Raw genomic sequence first — 19,699 nt, forward strand, 5'->3', positions numbered from 1 at the left:
AAGTCTTTGAGGCCCGACATTCATGTTTCCAAACCGCCAGCCATTAGTCTGTTCCACTGACCATGTGGTTTTCAAGAGTGCAGCCTTGACAAAGTTTGACCAACCATGTGTTTAGAATGCCACTTGGCTTGACCTCCCAAACGAAGGCCAGTCACCTTCTTCAGAAATGGTTAAGGTTATGATTCACAAGGTCAGAGGTTCATTGATGCCTTAAACCTGTTTATACAAAGGTAATGGGCCACTTTGAGTGCTCTGGCCTCACTTCCATCTGGCCTCACTTCCGAGTTTGGATCTTGGATTTGGATTTTCCACTTATCTGTTTCCAGCTGTAAATCCAGCTCAGTCAGTGCCAACGCCTAATAATTTCCGCCAATCACTTCCACCATTTGGAATGATGCGTTTTTATTGTAAAGTCACCAAATTATTACACATTAAAACAAACAATTTAGAAATACAATCCCATCGCTGCAATAATTTCGTGAGTCGAAATGAAGTCTTGATCCAGCTCAGAATTGACATTTTTATCGGCTGTGATTGGATCGTCTCAAAACAGTGAGATACTCAAAATGGTATTGCAAGCCTCTTCAATCATGAAAGTGAATTCCACTTGATTTACTTTTCCTAGTCAGCTGTGTTTAGAAGTACTTCAAATGAAAAGCTAATCAATGAATCCCTCTGACTCGGTGTCAAACAACCTTTCACACCATCACCCTACCTCCACTTGGCAAGCGGTCCAAACCGCGTGACCTCAATCCACTATGTGGAGCGAGTGATCTGAATTTAGAGAGCGCACTCATGTCCAACTCCAGCTTTCGTAAAAGTTTCCCCTCACATGACCAGAGCAAAGGCAACACACTCGTACGGGCTCACACACCGGCTATTATTAGACTCACTGTAAAAGTTGCAGTCACTGAGACTGTAAACGTCGAAAGACTGGAGTCTACGTGTGACTTTGTGGATGGTTTAAGTAATAAAGTGAGACCAGAGCCGAACAACCCATTCCTCAGCTCAGGCCGACCATAGTATGAGGGGGATTTTAAAAATGACCTGTGGCAAAGGCATGTAAGAGAGCAACACGAATTAAATTAATTAAATTAAATTTTGACATATTAACTCAAAAAAAGATGGACCTGTATAAAAGTCTTACTATCACATATCAGATGAAAGAACAAAATAAAATTCAACTCATCAATGATATATGTTTAAATATCTACATTTCAAGACAAATAAAACAAACAAAAGAGTCCCAGGATCTAGCAGAGTGTGAATGATCAGAAACAAGCAGGAATGTCTGGTAGCCTCCCTTCCGTTTTCCACCACCACGAGGGAAGGTTACGGTTTGACAATGGAATGACTCAGAATTCTGAGGTCTTTTAAGTATCAAATGGAACGGCTCAGTCAATCTGACTTATTCTCACTTTGCAATACCTCAACCATCCTGAACGCAGTGGCGACAGCCCCGCTTAGTTGCTTGTAATAGCACACAACTATGGACCAAAGTGTTTCATATGAATGATTCATCATTAAAGCAGGAAGCAGATAGATACTACCCAGGAAGTAAGTCGAAATAATCCACAGTGGTTTGGTTACTTTGTGGCTCCACCCATCCCTGTCTTTTTCTTCCATTGATTTTTAATAGCTTTTAAGCTAATATGGATATATTTGTCAATCCATCCATTAGTGTTAAAGCGCCTGCAGTCAACAGTATGTATCCGTCTAAAATTCCAAGCGTCTTCATCCACAAAAAGATCTGGCCCAGGAAAATGTGTTGCTTGTCGATGATTCATGGTGGTCACTGCAGTAGTGTTGGAGATTTTCGTTGAGCGGTGGTGACTTTCGGACTGAGAGCTGAGGTGGACAGGGCGGTGACATCATCGTTTTCATAAAATTCGGATCATAGGTATTGGATACGGTGGGAGAAAACAGCAGATTCATGTGGACGGACACGGCCAGACATGACAATGATGCCCCCGCAAAAGTCAAGCTGCAGTGGTAGAAGTTGCAGACTAGAAGATGCTCAGGTTTTCATTGGGCGAAACAAGTTACTCAAATGTTTGGGGATGAAGTTAGGGAGACCAGATACAGATTCAGACATGCGCTTAAGAGACGGTACGAATGATGTTTGTGTCTGTAGCAGAATGTTGAATAAAGCATAGTCTCCTCAGCCGCACTGTTGAAGAAAAATGGAAAAAGTGCAACAGACCTTCAAACCGTTTTTATTCACAGAACTCAGTAGTTTCAAATTCTTAACACTCTACTTGGTTTATCTTCGGCATCACAACATTCAAAACACAACAAAAATCAACAAATTGTTTGGGACAGAAGTCTGTGGTATGAACAAGCAAAGGATCTCAAATGTTCTTTATCACTGACTGTGGCCTATAAAGGTGAACCTTAACATCCATTTAAGGCATTTGCTAGACATGGGTTTGAGATGTTTTAGATGTTTCGGGATTCAGAGATGGGGACTGTGACAGGCGGACTTCACAATGGGGTTTTACTCAGCTTTCTCATAGCGACGTGTGCAAACAACAGCTCCAAGTGTAAGTGTCTGCAAGACAGGTATGATCATCAGTCCCACAGTCCAAAAAAAAAAAAAAAAACAAGAGGCAACTTTGGCAAATCTTACCAGGGTGAGGGCGTTTCCGTTGACTTCTCTCACTAGACTGGTTTCTTTGCCGTCCCATTTCTGAATGTGGACCATCTTCCCGTCCTCTATTGTCACTAAGGACTAAAAACAAGCACAAAAAGCAAACACAATCACTGACAGCTGGAATTCCATGTCATGACTTTTTCTTCTGTAACATGTTCAGTACTACGATGTTAAATATTGCTGTAATAACACTTTACCCTTAAGTAGTTTCTTAAAGTCAATTTCCTTAGTGGACTGAGTTAATGTTGTGATTTTCGACAAGATAAGCTCAGGATATTGGTGAGTAGAAGTCTGTCAGTCTCTAAACTCAACAGCCTGATGCATCTTGGGATAAGTCACGAGCACATTTCTGTTCCGCAGTTTATTTTTTTGACAAGAGTTGTGTTGTCCACTGGTTTCCCAACTGCACAAGTGGGTGACTCATGATCTTCCAAAAAACCTTACAGCACTAAATAGCTACAACCTAAATGGTGACTTGGTGAGTTTGTCATATTGGCTTCAGCTTTCAAAGTTGCTGGGTTCAAATATGTATCCAGGGAGAAAAACAAACAGAGAAATATATCTTTTTTTCCGTGAAAACAAATATCTCACCTTAACCTTCCTGTCATCGGCTGTGACCTCATCAAACTCCTCTCCAAGCGTGAAGCTCAGCTCTGTGTTTTTGATGGTACTCTGAGTCTTCACAGTCACCTTATCTCCATCCACCGAGATGATAGTTGTGGGTTTGGTCATGTTGCCCAATTTACGTGTGGCGAAACCCACGCCTGTTTCAGAGACACAAAGTTAGACTGTCAGAAGACAAGGGGCTAAACATGATCCACGGTCTCTTTCAACATGCAGACTGACTCCTTCTATTTGGCTCGCACACGGACCTGCCGCAGGTTCTGTAAACATCTTTGTGACCCGTCTGACCTGTGGGCTGGGCGCCCATGTGATTACGGGCTCAATGAGTCGAAGGGCGATTTCATTGGTTTACAGCATCACACCCTTTTTAAACACATCCAACCAGTTCTTTTCAAGGTCGGCAGTCAAGTTAGTGTTTGTGCAACGTATCCTTTTAGCATATACAATGCACCAGTCAATGGGGGGCACACCCCTGTTTAACCAGCAGTTTCATTCATAGCAAAAAATGCAAAAAAAAAAAAAAGACATATTTGAGAAACAAAAGTACACAACATTTATAACATGTAAACAAGAAAAACTGGATGAAAATTGCGACATATTACAAACATTCAGAGAGCTGTGCCTCCTCACCAAGAGTCTGTTTTTAACAGACACACTAATGGGAATGTAGCTTCGGGGCAGCTTGACCTCTGCCCTGTGCAGACACATCATTGATCTAGAGGAATGGGGTCATGGGTTATAGTCTCGGTACAAATTGGTGCAGACTGGTCAGTGGGTCTTGGGAGCAGAGATTTTTCTTGAACATAACCTGCAGATGTGCGAGACTTGGAGCCCATCCAAGACCTCAAAAGAATGTTTGCAACACGGCCCCTCAATAAACCCCCTCCCCCAGTCAAACAATGGGCAACTTTCAGTTAAGGTCACACATATTGTCCTCCAATCAGACTGTCGCTGACCATTCAACTTCTCGGTGGGGCTTTAGTGCCGTGGAGCCCCACCCACGCCAGCGCTCAAGGCCACGCGGTCGGCTATTCCCCCATTTTCTTCATCCTTAGTTGGCCTTTTACAATGCTCCCCACCCACCATCCCGACTGGACGCATTTGCCTCCTCTTTTATCTCGCTCGATCATACTCCCCATTCAACCGAAAAACGTGTACCTCACGCGGCACATTCTCCACATGTTCATACGATGCATCCTCAGCGCCACGCGCATGCGCACGACTCAATGGAAACCCTTACCCAGCTCCTTCATGTAGTCGTCGAATTTGTCGCTCTCCTTCATGTTCCATGTTCCAACAAACGCCTCGACCATGTTTGCAGCGGTGGGTGCGAGAAGAGGAGCGTGCGCGTGAGTGAGTCCGAGAGGCCGGAGAGGAGTGAGGGAAGAGGCAGACAGACGGAGGGAGAAGAGTCCGCGTCTCACGCGTTGCTGCGTTGTGACTGGCTGGATTGAGACCGGCTGTTCGTGACGTCACGGTTTTGGGTGTAGAGTGAGGTGAAAGGGGGCGACGAAACCGAGTTTGCTGCTCATCATCTGGTGATAATCCCGAGAGTCGGTCGGGATTACAGTGTTTACATAGCGCGTAAACTGCACCCCTTTCACAAACTGGGAAATTTTGTCGAAGAATTTTTTTTTTTTTTGTGGTGGTTCAAACTGGTTCAAACATAAATTTTATAGCACGCTCAGGATACAAAATTCACTATTCAACATTAAGATTTATAGCGATCATAAATGACAATATTTCACCTGCTGACCAAAACACTGGCAAAAACAGAAGGATAAAGGACGAGGAGAGATATGTTTTGATAGCCAGAGAGTCTCAGGTGGAGTCACTGGTGATTCATCTCAAAGATAAAATTATCATCCAATAAATAATCACTATTGTAGTATCGAATTTTATTTAACTCATGTAATATAATTACATTGCAATAAACCACTGCTTTTAACCTGCAGCACTGACTCTGTTTAACAAAATGCAGTAGTCGTAAAGCAGCTTGTGGTAATAAACAAAGTAATGCAAGAGGGCACTGCTGAAAAAGTAGCATTGTGCTTCACGTAGCTGAAGTATTTTTACAACATGTAATTGCATAATAGACTCAGTATAACTACAGCAGACTACTGCCTAGTCTGGGCTGGTGGATACTGAGTTTGGGCAAATAGAAAAGTCACAGCAACATTCACTCGATGGTCGATTTGGAATCAGCAAACAAGACACACATCAATTCAGACAATAGGCGGGCACCCGATCGTATAATGCAAATGACATGTAAAGTCAAAGCTACAACGCTTTTACTAAAACCTGGTTTAATGTAACACAAAATATCCAGAATATAAAAATGATCAGCAAATAGATTATCAGGGAAAGAATGCTGAAAAACATGCGCAAGTATGGGAAAAGGTCAAGGGTCAGAGAACTACGAGTCCAAAGAAAAGAGCTGGAAAGTGGAAAAAGAAAAAAAAAGAAGGGAGGGGTTGGCCAGATGAATAAGCCCCCGCTGTCCTGGGAGAAAGACATCCTCAAGAGGAGGGGAGAAGGGCGGCAGGGGTGATTGATCCTCTTGCAGAGGAGGGGGTGGCTCGCAAGTGTAACAGAAGACAACAAGGCTATCCATGCTGCTTTACTGCTTTGTCCATAGAAGATAGTGCATGGAGTTCACATCTGGGTTTACCCTCGATGAGCTGAACTCACTGTGACTATCCGAGGTGACAAAGTGATGTGTGTTGTGCACACACACGGACATGACGGCTGGCTGGGCAGATGGTGGTGTATTTTAAATGAAAATCTATTTTTTTTACCTTCCCTTTGACCTCTTGCAAAGAGCAGTGTATTTATTGTTCTTAGGTAGAAAATACATACGTCAAACATTGCTGTCAGTTAAAACCTGAGGTAGAGCGGAGAGTTTCTTGGATGATGACATCATCAGGTCCTGTTGCTGATGAGTGCCGCTCATCTTAAGCACCACTGATAAGCCTTTCTCTGGATTATTTAGCAGCAAACAAACAAAGGTCATCTATCTAGGGATGAAGGTCAAGAAAAGACAAATACATTACAGGTTTATCTTGAATTCATCAAGATGAATCACATTTTAAGATTCAACACCAGAACGATCACATTTAAGAGGAATCTATACACATACCCTAAAACATCTGTGTGAAAGTGGACTGAACCACCAGTTTTTACTTTTTAACTTTTTTTTTTTTACATTAATTTTCTCTTCATCTGCACATTCCTTTGACCATGGATGTCTTGCTTCAAGGACAGGCATGTAGTTAGTACAAATGACCTGAACTCATCTCTACAGCGGCAGATTAGGCTTCAGTAATGACGTAAATCCTACATTGAATAAACATAAATCAACCAGAGATTATTCAGAAATTGGCTGTGTTTTATCAGCAAATCAAATTGCATTAAAACCATAGACTATTAAAACAAGAGCTTCAACTGTTGCGCTGCAGTATGAGACTTGTGACCGTTTGTGTGGTCGGAGTACATTTTGCCAACAGCTGCTGACAACCTATCTTGTTTATATATATATATCTATATATATATATATAAAGAATGGTGAAAAACCTTTTCTTTTCTTTGGACTCTTTGACCCTTGACCTTTTCCCATACCAGCGCATGCTTTTCAGCATTCTTTCTCTCCTAATCTATTTGTTGATCATTTTTATATTCTGGATATTTTGTGTTACATTAAATCAGGTTTTAGTAAAAGCGTTGTAGCTTTGGCTTTACATGTCATTTGCATTATATGATGTGTGTCTTGTTTTGTTGTTCGGAGTGAATGTTGTTGTGACTTTTCTATTTGCCCAAGTTGGCATATATATATATATATATATATATATATATATATATATATATATATATATATAGAGAGAGAGAGAGAGAGAGAGAGAGAGAGAGAGAGAGAGAGAGATGGATAGTTGGGGGTTTTTTAAGGATTGAAAATGTGAAGATGAATAATTAACTGCCAATTTTTTACGTGAATTTATCATCGGTTATCAGACAGAGACCTATGAAGGCTCGAGTTCTGGGCACCACAAGTCAGTGGACAGAGCCAACAGGGCTTTGATAAATAGAGAAAAGCTGTTAAGGTATCCAAATAGTTGAAGCACACATGAAAGGCTTTGACAGCAGATATCAACACATGACAGGGTTCCCAGTAAAAATAAGGCAGACATACAGAGCATTTATTAGTTAATTGTCTTTTCAATACTTTATTCTCAATATTTGGCACTAAGTTCTTGCTCTTCACACCATGTCCCTCTACCATTGCACCCAATTTGCCCTCTTGTAAAGTAGCATGTGTGCGACGGCGACCGATATTTGACACAGACAGGTGCCAGAGAGACACTGGAGGAAGAGGGAAAGATAGAGAGGAGGTGAAAGGTCAAAATCATTTAGCTGCGGACTAGAATATCCCTGCATGTTTCTTGACACAGTGCAGCACATGTTTGTCAGCATGTGTTTGACTTACGCAACCCTATCATCCACTGTTCTGGAATTCCACTTCTAAATGATCACAATACGTTTGGGAAGGAAATCTCCAGCACACTCCCTTTCAGCAATACCCTCCACATGAATACATTCCATGGGAATTCCAGGCAAAACGTGCACCTGTGCCTTTGCATGAACCCACACAACTTTGTATAATGTGTTTGTGTGTGCTGGTCAGCACGAGGACGGCCATAAAAGCAGGAATGTTGATATCTATTCCAGCCCTCGCTCGCATTCTGCTGCAACCATAATGCAATTGGAAAAACATCTGGACAGCGTCACTCCCATCAGCGCTCCATCATGAATCTATTCATTGGTCACGCTTCCTCTGTGACCTCCCTCTCCACTCTAAGTGCACTCACTGTCCGCAACCATGTTGGGGAATAAAACAAAGGATCTACCTAGTAAACTGTTTCTGAGTTGCAGTCTAGAATTTTAAAAGCTCTGTGTCTCGCAGAAAACACGTGGATTCCCAAAATAATTGGCGCCATCCATGCACAGAACCACGCTCACAGTTATGACGCATTTTACTACACAACTCATCAGTTTTTGAAATCATGAAATGAAATGCACAAAACCCAGTCGTATTGGCAGCTAAACTTGGAGGTTATATAAACATGGGCTGTGGCGGGGAAATGTAAATAAGATAGTCGGCCTATTCATCACCAACAAGCGCCAACGCAAACCTCTGTCTACAGGCCATATCTGATCAATGAAACACAATGTAACTACCAGGAACAAAACCCTTTCCCCGGCACATACATGCCCACGGCAAAGAAAGGTCACATGATTACACATATTCACTTTGATTTTGGCACCAATTCAGTAAGTATCTGCAATGATACAAGACCTATTTTCACTTTTAGTTTTCACTAACATCTAGTCTCCTTCTCCAGTACATTCCAAAGATATTTATGGGGTTAAGGTTTGAACTCTGCTCTATCATCCATGTGAGAAAATTATAACTCATGCGCCGGTATTTCTCAATTTAAGGCTGAGGAATCCTGACAATGTTGTCTTGGAATACATCCTGGACATTCAGTGCATTCAGGTTGTCAGTTGACCTCATTCTAGGGGAGAGGAGACACATACCGTTTTGCCTAGTTTGATCAGGATGGTGAATTTTCACAATAGGAACTTTGATTTGGGTGCAGTCATAGATAAACAGGGAGCAGCAAGGAGGCTGAGAAGGCAGCCTTGGGGTCCCTCAGTGTTGATGATAATTTGGAGAAGGTGTGGTCTCCCATCTCAACCTGTTGGTAAGCGAATCACTGGCCCACAGACGGAGGAGCTGTGTGAATTTGTTGACTGGCTTGCCATGGCCGGTGCGACCAAAGGCTGAGCTGAGATCAACAAACAGCATCCTGGCGCAGAGTTATAGGGATTCCCAAGTGGGTGGGAGCTGTGTGAAGGGGTGTGTGAGATGACATAATCTGAGGATCAGTTGGAAGTGTATGCACACAGATGTGGATCTGGCTCAACACCAGATTTCTACTGCGGCTGTTTTGGATACAGAGATGGTGTTGGGAGTTTTCAGGCAGGTGAAACTGTGTATTTGTGAGGTGCTGATAACAATGTCAGGCTAACTGACTAGCACACACCTTCAATCCACCCATAACCCTGTCTGGTTCGAACACCGTGTTTCTGCCTGTTGAACCTCAGAGAGGTGAATGTGATGGCAGCTAATCTCTGGTAGTTGAATGGATGTGGCTGATGCAGCAAGTTGGCAAAGAAGAAGTTTATCTGGGAGGGAAATGTTGGTTTAGGAGACGATGTTGTGACTAAGCAGTCTTGTTTCCGCTACCTGATAATCGCTTGACAGTTATTATATCTTGTAAATACAGAATAAAATTCAACTACCATGCTAAAGTCCATGACATAATTCATGGTCAATTTAAGATTTAAGATAATAAAAACATTAGAAAAGTCATAGAACATAATGCAATGATCTATTCAGAGTGATATATTTAATAATCTAATTTTATTTGTCTCATCACTTTAAAACATGCCCCCCAATTATTTGTCTTTCTGGAACTTAATGATTGCTCTCTTATGTGAACATTTCAGTCACTTACATGTTCAATATTTCATACAACAGTTGTGGATTTAATGTATTAATTTGCTATTTTGATTTGTGTTGCTGGAAACTGTATTCAGTTTGTATTGTTTCCAGTTCTTGTTTAGGATTCCTCCGGGGACTCTGATTTCCTCCCAAAGTTCGAAATCATGCATGGGTCAGTTGATGTCCCAAGACATAAGATGTTAAGGCCTGTCCCAGGTGTCCCTTGCCTCCTACCGCCCTCAGTTACTGAGATAACCTACTGACCTCATGACCCCAGTGATGAAAACCATGTCACTAAACTAAGATGATAAGACATCACATTAATTAAACTCCAAAACTTTACACAATGAACAGTGGCAAACAGATGTACCGATGGTACTGAGGCAAGAAAACGATGTGTACTTACTTTAAAAATAAAGTTTGTAAACGAAGTTTACATTGGTGACATAAATTGCCAGCTATTCAGTTATACTAGCTCCGAACATATGGATTTCGACCTGAAATATTCAAATGACGAGGTCACTTAACTTTCACGTTTATATGGGTTAAGTTTCTCATAAACCTTTCAGGTTGGAATTGAAGCTTTCATATGTACGATAGTGCCCCCTGCTGGTCATAAATCGGCATATGATTTCATAACAAAGGCCCTGGCGACTCCTAGATTATCAATCAGGAAGCACATATTTGTTGTCTAGGAAAGCAAACTTTGGAAATCATAATGAAAAATTAGATGTACAAAAAAGTCTAAACCCCACAATAACAGACTGGGAACATATAAAGTGCCAGAACTAGTAACTAGAAAAGAAAAAAGTGAACTTGAGAACTGAAATTATTTACAAAACACTTCGAGACGCTCATCTCTTTTCCTCTGTTCCTTCTCTCAGACGTCCACCTGTGTGTTCACAGCTCCAGCAGACAAACAAGCACTGTTGGGGAGATTAGGATATGGAGGCGGAATAGGAGTTGGCACCTCCTGATTCAATATTAACACTCGCCCTGGAGACAGAACCATTCGGGGTAACACGTTGGATCAGCCATGTGTGAGTCAGTGTTTTGGCTTCCATCACTGAAACCATGGCAACAGGTCCTCCCTTCTGTCACTTGGATTTTATGCTTCAGATTCTAAACCGCAGTGTTCCATTGTTCATTTCAGACCTGCATTCACCATGAAAAAGCAACTTGATCATGCACGGTAAAAAAAAAAAAAGTCCCATTGTTGCTCCACCACATATATTGTAAGGCGTGGAAATACAGTAGACATCCATATTATATATAATATATTCAGGTATGTTGCTGTAATAATATATTCAGGTACGTTGCTGTGATCGGCATCATTGTTTGCACCTGAATTTAAGGACTGATAAAACAAAATACAGTCCAGAAACATACTGTACATAGCACATTATTGGCCACTTGGAAGGAAGAACTAGCTCGGAATAAGTAAAACGACTGAAAATGGAGGAGTATTATAATGTTGCCAATTATGTTTAGTCGATTCAATGAAATATATATTTAAGTTTCTTTTATATTCAAGAAGAGATAATGCATTTATTCATTTTCGGTGCATTAATGTAGAACAAAATGTGGTTTTGGTATAATTTAATGTTTTTCCAATGGAACCATGCTCAATTTATCCTCACTGAATTTATGGGACAACAACAGCACATCGGGTAAAATACTTAAATCATGACCGTCAAAAGAAATATTAATCCTGTTGTACGTATGTTTTTTACCCTATTTTATCGTAATTTACTCGCCTTTTTATTTTCATTCCGGGTAGAAACATTCAACTTCCGGTCGCTGCCCTCAGGTATCCATGGAAACCCAAGTACGCGATGTCCGAGTCAGTGTTGCACCTGTACATGGAGACGAGACGCGGTCGGAAACAGCAGAATAAAGGCTCGTTTCTTTGGGGGTCTTTACCCGGTGTTTGCGGACGGACATGTCGCCCCCACTGAGACCCCAGTACGGATGCGAAGCGTCACGGAAATGGAGACCGGCAGGTGAGTTCCGCGTGATTGACAGTTAAAGGAATTGTATAGAAATGGTTTAATGAGGTTCAGACGTGATTAAAAAGTACTTTATTTTCCAACAGACTTAATTTAACACTGAACATGTATCATTGTGTACAACATGTATCATATATATATATATATATATATATATATAGGAAAAGAAACAGAGAATATTGAGGTGTGTAAAAGAAATCATACTATACTGCATTCAACTATGTAAGTTGATTTGGTGTGTCTCCTGAGAGTGTGTGATGCTGCTCTCACAGGGAGGTGCTGGTTTCTTCTGAGAGTGTGGTGGTGGGGGGGATCCTTGTCATGCTGGAGGTTTGAGTTTCTGCCTGCTGCCCGGAATGGAGCTCACCAAGCAAACATCCCTCTGACTGGATTGATAGACAGCCTTCTGTCTGTGCCAGAAAGTGGAGCGTCAACAGTGCTGTGTGTGTGTGTGTGTGTGTGTGTGTGTGTGTGTGTGTGTGTGTGTGTGTGTGTGTGTGTGTGTGTGTGTGTGTGTGTGTGTGTGTGTGTGTGTGTGAGTGTGTCTGTGTGAGAGACTGCGTGATTCATATTACATGCAGATTCAGCTGCACTCTGTCTAAGCCAGGTCATCAAGCCTTTGTTTAAGTGTGTGTGTGTGTCCTTCCATGACTTAAGGAACCTTAAATTATTCATACGAGGAGCTTGAAGAATCTCAAATGACCCTCACACTCTGTGTGATGGAAACCATTCAAATCTGATCAGTGGGATTTGTTTACACTTGTGCTCCCATCACAGACACACAAGCGAAGACACTTTTTTAAATGTCTCTCAAAACACAATGATAGGGACACAATGCACACAATACATTACACATTACAAGTACAACTCTAAGATGAGGAAAGGCAGAAAACCTTTTGACATAGGGGTCTGGATTTTCTCGGTAGAACCCCTTTATTTTGTTATCGCTTTTCAAGGTAAAAACACTTGCAGGTACACTGTCATAGAAAAATTTACACAGACTCAAAACAATGACACAAAAAAGAATGAAATCCTTCTTCTCTTTTCTTCCCTTCTTTTCTCTAACCCTGTCACAGCGCCTCCAGCTGCGTTGGGGAAGCGCACTGGAGTGGCCCCACAGCCATGGCCCCTTCACAATCAGCCTTCCAGACACAACCCCAAGAGCCTCTGTGCTCCTCCGCATGTGTCCCGCTTCCACACTCGGTATGCGGAGGAGAGCGCAGAACGCCCCCATCTGGTCACTGTTGTCCGACCCTGTGGACAAAGCTCACTGCGGAAGGTAAACCTCTCATTTCTGCCTTCAAACTGAAGCACCTGAGTTCATCTGAAAGTCACATATGAAAGTAAGAAAGTAAAGAGCACTCCCACCAGTTACGCTAAAGTGCCATAATGCACTGCAACAGCTAGAGCTTTTCCCAACTGCTTCATCAATGGTGATTTCCTTCTGCAGCTATGTCACACCACCAGTAAAGGGGACGATCCAATAAATGCATCCATCTCCAAAATGCATTTCACTGACCTCATACAACAGACCCCAGTGCTAAAATAGATGTGTTTTCATGTGCTTGAAGGTGACGATACTGTTGAACCGTAGAGGCGTGGTGTCGCTGGAGCAGCTGTTATTGGACATCTCCGAGGCTTTGGGCTTCCCACGCTGGCACAGGTCCAGAGTCACACGTCTGTTCACAACATACGCTCGAGAGGTGAGGCTCAAGTCTTCATGTCGGCCATTTAAATCCCTTGTGCTCTGGTGTGAGGGGGGTATAACTGGAGGTGTCTGTCCTTTATGACTATGGTAAAAATAAATTTAAGATGATATTAATTATTGTGCTATGTTCCTGCTGCCTTGTTTTGGCCACTATTTGTTTTTCTGTCAGCAAAATTACTTCCCAACGGATTTGAATTGTGTTAATGTAGCGTCACCGACAGATACTTACCCTATGTTTAATGCAGACCGTCAAATGTACTTCTGGTAACAAATCTTGCAAAATAAGAGACAGACATTTAAATAAAAGTCTTTCACATTTGAATGTTTTACAGCTGAAAATGAACCGATAAATACATTGCACTGGATTCAGGCAAGTTCTTAAGGCATTGTCATTCACTTGAATAGATTCTAATTGCTGTTTCTCACCAACATTTTTCCGTCAGGAACTAGCGAAGAACCGGAAAAGCTGACTCCATGAAACTTTTTGCTATGAGCCAATGCAATTTTTGAATCATAGAAAGTTGTTTTGTTGATTCTATTAATGCTCTGTTTACAGTAATTGAAAATACAGTATGCCCCTACGTATGCAGTACCTTATTGCCTTTCTAGTTAAATGTTTTTATTATGTTATCAAGCATTATAGTCAACATTCTAGTCCAGAAGTGTTCCCTTAGCTCTGACAACTGGTTCTGTTGGTGCAGTATATTATGGAAATTCTGTACCCTGTTTTTATTTTTAGATTATATTAGTCTTTAGTTGGCCCACAGCGAGGAAATTAACAGTTATCAGTTTTATCATTATCTAAACCTTATTTTAAGGCACCCCTGGCATTGCTACCCCCCCCATTAGCTGGATGGTTTGATCTAAACTGGTAAGTGCCAGAACACCTGTCACTCACAGCTGCCACTACAAACAAAACATTGGAGTTGAAGCAAAGTAGCAGAGCTGTACTGAAGATTGAGGGGAGAAAGAAATAAAAAAACTGCCATCAAAATTATTATTTTGAAGACCCTATCTATGTTGGATTTATATCCACTAGTTCCAGTTTATATGCGCATAAATATTTATTTATAACTAAGTTAATAACGTTTTTTTTTTTTTAAGAAAATGTGTTATTTCTTCTATTTGTTGTTGATCTCTTGCTGAATTATTGCTTAATAATGACAATAATGCAATGTCTTACCATTACAAAGTTAAATACATCAGTGTTGATACAGATTTTTTAATTATTTATTAAGCTAGAAAACAATGAATTAGTGTGAAGAAGATCACTGCAACCTCAATATTCCTCTCTTTACCATCAGAATCAAAGATGGTCATTGCGATTCCTTCTGAAAAAAACCTTCAGTCAGGGCTTCTTTTTTTTAATCTCCAGGTGAAGAATGTGTGTGACTTCTTCCGTGGGGATCCAGCATTTCTAGCTTTTGGAAAGACTCGTCCGGAGCTGAGCAATGTTGAAGAAGCCCTTGAGGAGCTGTTCCCTGAGCACCTGCAGTACCGTGCCGATGTGCTGACCGTTTGGGAGAAGAAACTCCGGTCGGTCCAAAATAAAACATCGAAAGCAGACAGCGGCTACAGTGAAGGAACCGACTGCAGTGAGACTCACTGTAATGGAGACATGCACCTGGATAAAAACAAGCGTCAGAATAATCGCACAAGTGTCCCATCCTCTGAGGCCAGAATACCTTCACAAAAGGGCTGCTTGGCCAATAACAAGTTGAATACTGACCCATATAGATATGCAGCATACCTGCCGAATCACCTCCAGAGGCTGAGAGTAAAGGGTGAGATCAAGGAGTCAAAAACTTCTGCAGGCGTTTCTCCTTCAAAGCATGATTCAGATCTGAGAGACGTAAATGTTGCGTCTCCAACGTTGTGTCAGAACTGCATAACAACAAGAGTAAAACATGGCCCAGAACCCATCAACCGCCTGTCTGGGTGGGTGAAGCTTCCGCCCGTGGCAAGGAAGCAAAGAGGAAGCTCATCGACTGAACAGGATGAGAGGATACTGGACACCGGCCCTGCTGGATCGCCTGCCGGGAACAAAGAGACACTTAACTCTGCCTTGTTGCCTCCTTTAAATCCACTTCCAGCAGTTGGGGAAGTCAATAATAACATTCATGAGAGTTTGAACTTTGACCTCTTCTTGGGTGACTGTGAATTAACTCAATCTGATGTTGAGTCGTTGTATGTTTTTGGACGCGTAGTGGGTGATGGAAACTTTGCTGTAGTTCAGGAGTGCCGTCGTCGCAACGATGGACAAACCTTCGCCGTAAAGATAGTGGAGCGCTCTAAACTGATTGGTCGAGAGCATATGATGCAAAATGAGCTGAGCCTTCTGGGAAGCCTAAGCCACCCCCGCATTGTGCGCCTGTTTGCTCACCATCGCACTATGACACACTCGTACCTGGTGATGGAGTTGGTGAGCGGCGGGGATCTGTTTGAAGCCATCAGTGTGCGGGGAACGTTTTCCGAGGCCGAGTCGGGACTGATGGTGTCGGATGTGAGCGAGGCCCTCAACTACATCCACTGCAAGAGCATCGTCCACAGAGACATCAAACCAGAGAACCTTCTGGTGAGAAATGAATATTTTTACAAAACATATTAGCCAGCGGTCCTATCTCTTTAAGTGAGTCTCCATCTTGTGTAACTGAGGACATGAATATGGACATTCTCTGTCTCATCCGGTCAGATTGAACACACTGATGCTGGCGTCAACAGGCTGAAGTTGGGGGACTTCGGTCTGGCCATGGTTGTGACTGAGCCGGTCTTTACTATCTGTGGGACACCAACCTACGTGGCTCCAGAGATCCTCGCAGAGACAGGTTTGTCATGAAAGTCCATTTTCTGCTTTTCACTCCCAAAATTATAACCTCTATTTCACTGTCAGCCTTGCAGAACCTGCCTTGTCGCAGGTTATATAAAATGATTTGTTTCATTATTTATTATTGATAAACTTGTTTGGAAGTTGAAGCCTTTAGCACTGTGGTGGGCGAATCACTTTCCAAGGGAGCCATATTTTAGGATTAAAAATGTAATAGTGAAAAAGAATTACTCTGTTAATAGAGATAGCAATTTATATGATGTATATATATATATACATTTAGATAAGATAAGATTTTGATGGATTGTTAATATATTTGATTTACATCAATGTTGGGTAAAATATATGCAGAAAACAAATATTAGAACAAACATTTTTTTTGAAAATCCAACAAAAATTAAAATAATTAATATAATCAAAAGTTGCAATATTTGGATGTGACAAAGTACTTTTGAAATTGTTGGATCAATACAGGGTCACATGCGACCCCGGGGGGTGTGATTGGTTCATTTTGTGCCCAAAAGAAAACCAGGTATATTCACATATTACACAGGTTATGGGGTTGAAGTGGACGTCTGGGCCCTGGGCGTCATTCTCTACATCCTCCTTTGTGGTTTCCCTCCATTTCGAAGTCGGGATCGCAATCAGGACGAGCTATTCCAGATAATTAAACAAGCGCAGGTGCATTTCTTCTCTCCTTACTGGGACCCAATCTCAGCAGGTATGACGTACAGAACCTCATTGTTAAACAAGTGAGTATAGATTTTTGATCCATGTGTTGTTATTCTACTAAATCAGAAGCCAAAGGTCTGGTCAAAGCACTTCTGCAGCCTGACCCCACAGTCAGGTTAACTGCCGAGAAGACTTTGCTGCACCCCTGGGTGAAGGAGATGGCTTCTATCTGCAAGGAGAGGGCGCTAAAGGACAAGACTCGGACGAAACAGGACTCAGCTGTGAAGGACAGTCACATAGCACAATCTCATTCAGGGCCAGGAATAACAGCAGAAGACCAAAGCAGCAATGGACATCCTTTAAATGATGGCGAGAAGAAGGAAGAGGACAACGATGCAGCTCTGGGACAGAAACACACAGATGCTGTGGTGACATCTTTACACACCGCTTATGACTCAAACAGGCCTGTTGTTCAGGAGTCTGCTGTGTCAGACTCAAATCACCTCCTGGGCAGGTTGGACAGTGAGCCCATTGCTTCTGCTTCCCTGGAGCTACCCAGCACTTCACCCTCAGTGAAATCAAGTCTAAGCAGAGAGAAGCAAACTCCCAATTCTCTGTTTAAAAACCCAACTTCCAACCTCAAAGAAGAGTCAGAAACGGGCGCAGTCAAATGCCAAAACCATGAATTGAGAGCTGTCACTGAACCTGAAAATGAATGAGGCCTCAAAGACTTTTGGAGGTGTTTTTAGTCTGAGTATCTGAATATTTAACTTTATTATATATATATATATATATATATATATATATATATATATATATATATATATATATATATATATATATATATATATATATATATATATATATATATATATATATATATATATATATATATATTTGCAAGTCTCCTCTGTCCCTGTTGCATATTATCAATGATGAGTTTAATGTTTTGCAATTTTCTAATGCCTAAAAATGTATTGAATGGCTTCTCTCTATAGATCTTGTGTAAGACAACAAGAACATGCCTTGCTAGTCGGGAACAGCCTTGAACAGACCCATCCAGATTTCATGAACCAATCGTGCAAACTTATCACATATCTGCCCTGAATGCTTCAAACAGACGATGAGTTATACTAGTAGCCCACTGTGGTCGAATAAAAACAATGCAGAGAACCTTGTTGTTATAAACTTGAGCTGCTTTTCCATTTATAAAACAATATCAAAATGTGTCGAGTGTTAGATGTGCTTTGGCATGATAAGTGTATTAATAATCATCTTGAATGATCTTTGGCAGACATTATTCTTGTCGTAGTGGGTAATACAGGGTATGGAAATTGAAGGAGTGGGGCATCCTGGACAGGTCTACTGTCCATTGGAGGATGAAAATACATTTGCTCTGCCTGAATTTGCCTAAGAGATAAATCTCATTTTACTCCACAGAATGTAATAAATGAATGGGTTCTTTCAAATGCTTAAATGTTTGTTCCTAGGTGACTATTTTAGGGAGCCTGGAAGCATTTTATAAGTTGGCCGTTTTTTACATTGTACCATTAAACTACGACGATAGATAATCTTTTACACTTGTTTTGACTTTTTAGTCAGTCTCAAAAACACAGTTGGTATAGGCTGATTATAGCTGAATTTCCCATTTTGTTTGTAGAGTAGCGATGAGGTTACAGGCAGTGTGACAGGATTCATCAAGGAAGCCGAGGGGGGTGACATCTGGACGTGAGCGTGGGAAGATGGATGTTGGTTATAGCAGCATTCAATCTCACCAAGATGACAGCTGGAGGATGGTTTCCTGAATCCCATGTCATCTGATGATGCACAGAGGTCTTCATTGTTTTGGTCTTCAAAACATGACTACATTTGATGAATGGCATTCCACAAAGAGTTCTCCAGAAAAGTTGTGTGTGTGAGTTTTATCCCAAACCAATGACGAAAGTGCTTAACTCAAGCAGCCATTGCTTGTAAGGACCGAAAACCAGAAAGGTTGCCATGCATGAAGGAGAACATGCACTCACATGCACACGCATTCCACAGATGTGGGTATTATTAACTAAGGGACACGTCTCAGTAGGTTTTTGTGGTCTAGTTAAAATGATTCACAGCCAACTACTCGAGGGTCTGAGGCTGTGAGTTAAGGTGAACCTGACAAATAACCAGGGCAGAGTCAAATCAGAACTTAGGACACTCCAGTACTGACACACTTCAGTGCAATATATGACTTGGGTTGTGTGTATTTTCATTTCTAATCATCAAACTGAAGAGAGGGCAAATAGGTCACTGTCCAAATGAAAAGACCTTGTATGTCTCTGGTAACCATCTGAAGGTTGTTGCCAGGCCTGACCCAGCAGGCGACCATCAGCAGGCTGGCTTCCCAAAGGCATCCTGCCTCAGTGCAGCTGTTGCCTGGCAATTCCTGTCATATTTGAGGGGACCGTAAGAATAGTGCATCAGAAGGGTTTGGTTGAGGCTCCAGGCCAACCCTGGAAAAGGGCCGCCAGGGTTCTAAATAACCGACACAGGCGGGCAAGCCACCATGATGAATTTCTCACCTCATCACCTACTGAACGTGTCCTCTACTCCTCAGACACAGGAAGAAGAGACTCTGGTAGTGACTCTAAGGTGGCACTGAATTAACTAT

At 41.8% G+C, this 19,699-nt stretch overlaps 2 protein-coding genes across 2 annotated transcripts; one reads left to right on the plus strand and one right to left on the minus strand.

The window, feature by feature from the left end:
* Window positions 1–2,200: 2,200 nt before the first annotated feature.
* On the minus strand, window positions 2,201–4,696 carry fabp3 (fatty acid binding protein 3, muscle and heart). Its single transcript, XM_053861985.1, has 4 exons — window positions 4,518–4,696; window positions 3,245–3,417; window positions 2,630–2,731; window positions 2,201–2,551 (listed from the first exon to the last, which is right to left on the minus strand). Exons 1-4 carry the CDS (start codon window positions 4,588–4,590, stop codon window positions 2,498–2,500), a joined length of 402 nt encoding a protein of 133 aa, XP_053717960.1. The 5' UTR covers window positions 4,591–4,696; the 3' UTR covers window positions 2,201–2,497.
* A 7,006-nt stretch (window positions 4,697–11,702) lies between these two features.
* dclk3 (doublecortin-like kinase 3) lies at window positions 11,703–17,771 on the plus strand. Its single transcript, XM_053862292.1, has 7 exons — window positions 11,703–11,842; window positions 12,925–13,127; window positions 13,420–13,551; window positions 14,932–16,131; window positions 16,249–16,381; window positions 16,934–17,101; window positions 17,179–17,771. Exons 1-7 carry the CDS (start codon window positions 11,782–11,784, stop codon window positions 17,769–17,771), a joined length of 2,490 nt encoding a protein of 829 aa, XP_053718267.1. The 5' UTR covers window positions 11,703–11,781.
* Window positions 17,772–19,699: the final 1,928 nt, after the last annotated feature.

Source organism: Synchiropus splendidus, chromosome 4, assembly GCF_027744825.2.
Source record: "Synchiropus splendidus isolate RoL2022-P1 chromosome 4, RoL_Sspl_1.0, whole genome shotgun sequence".
Classification (NCBI taxonomy): domain Eukaryota; kingdom Metazoa; phylum Chordata; class Actinopteri; order Syngnathiformes; family Callionymidae; genus Synchiropus; species Synchiropus splendidus.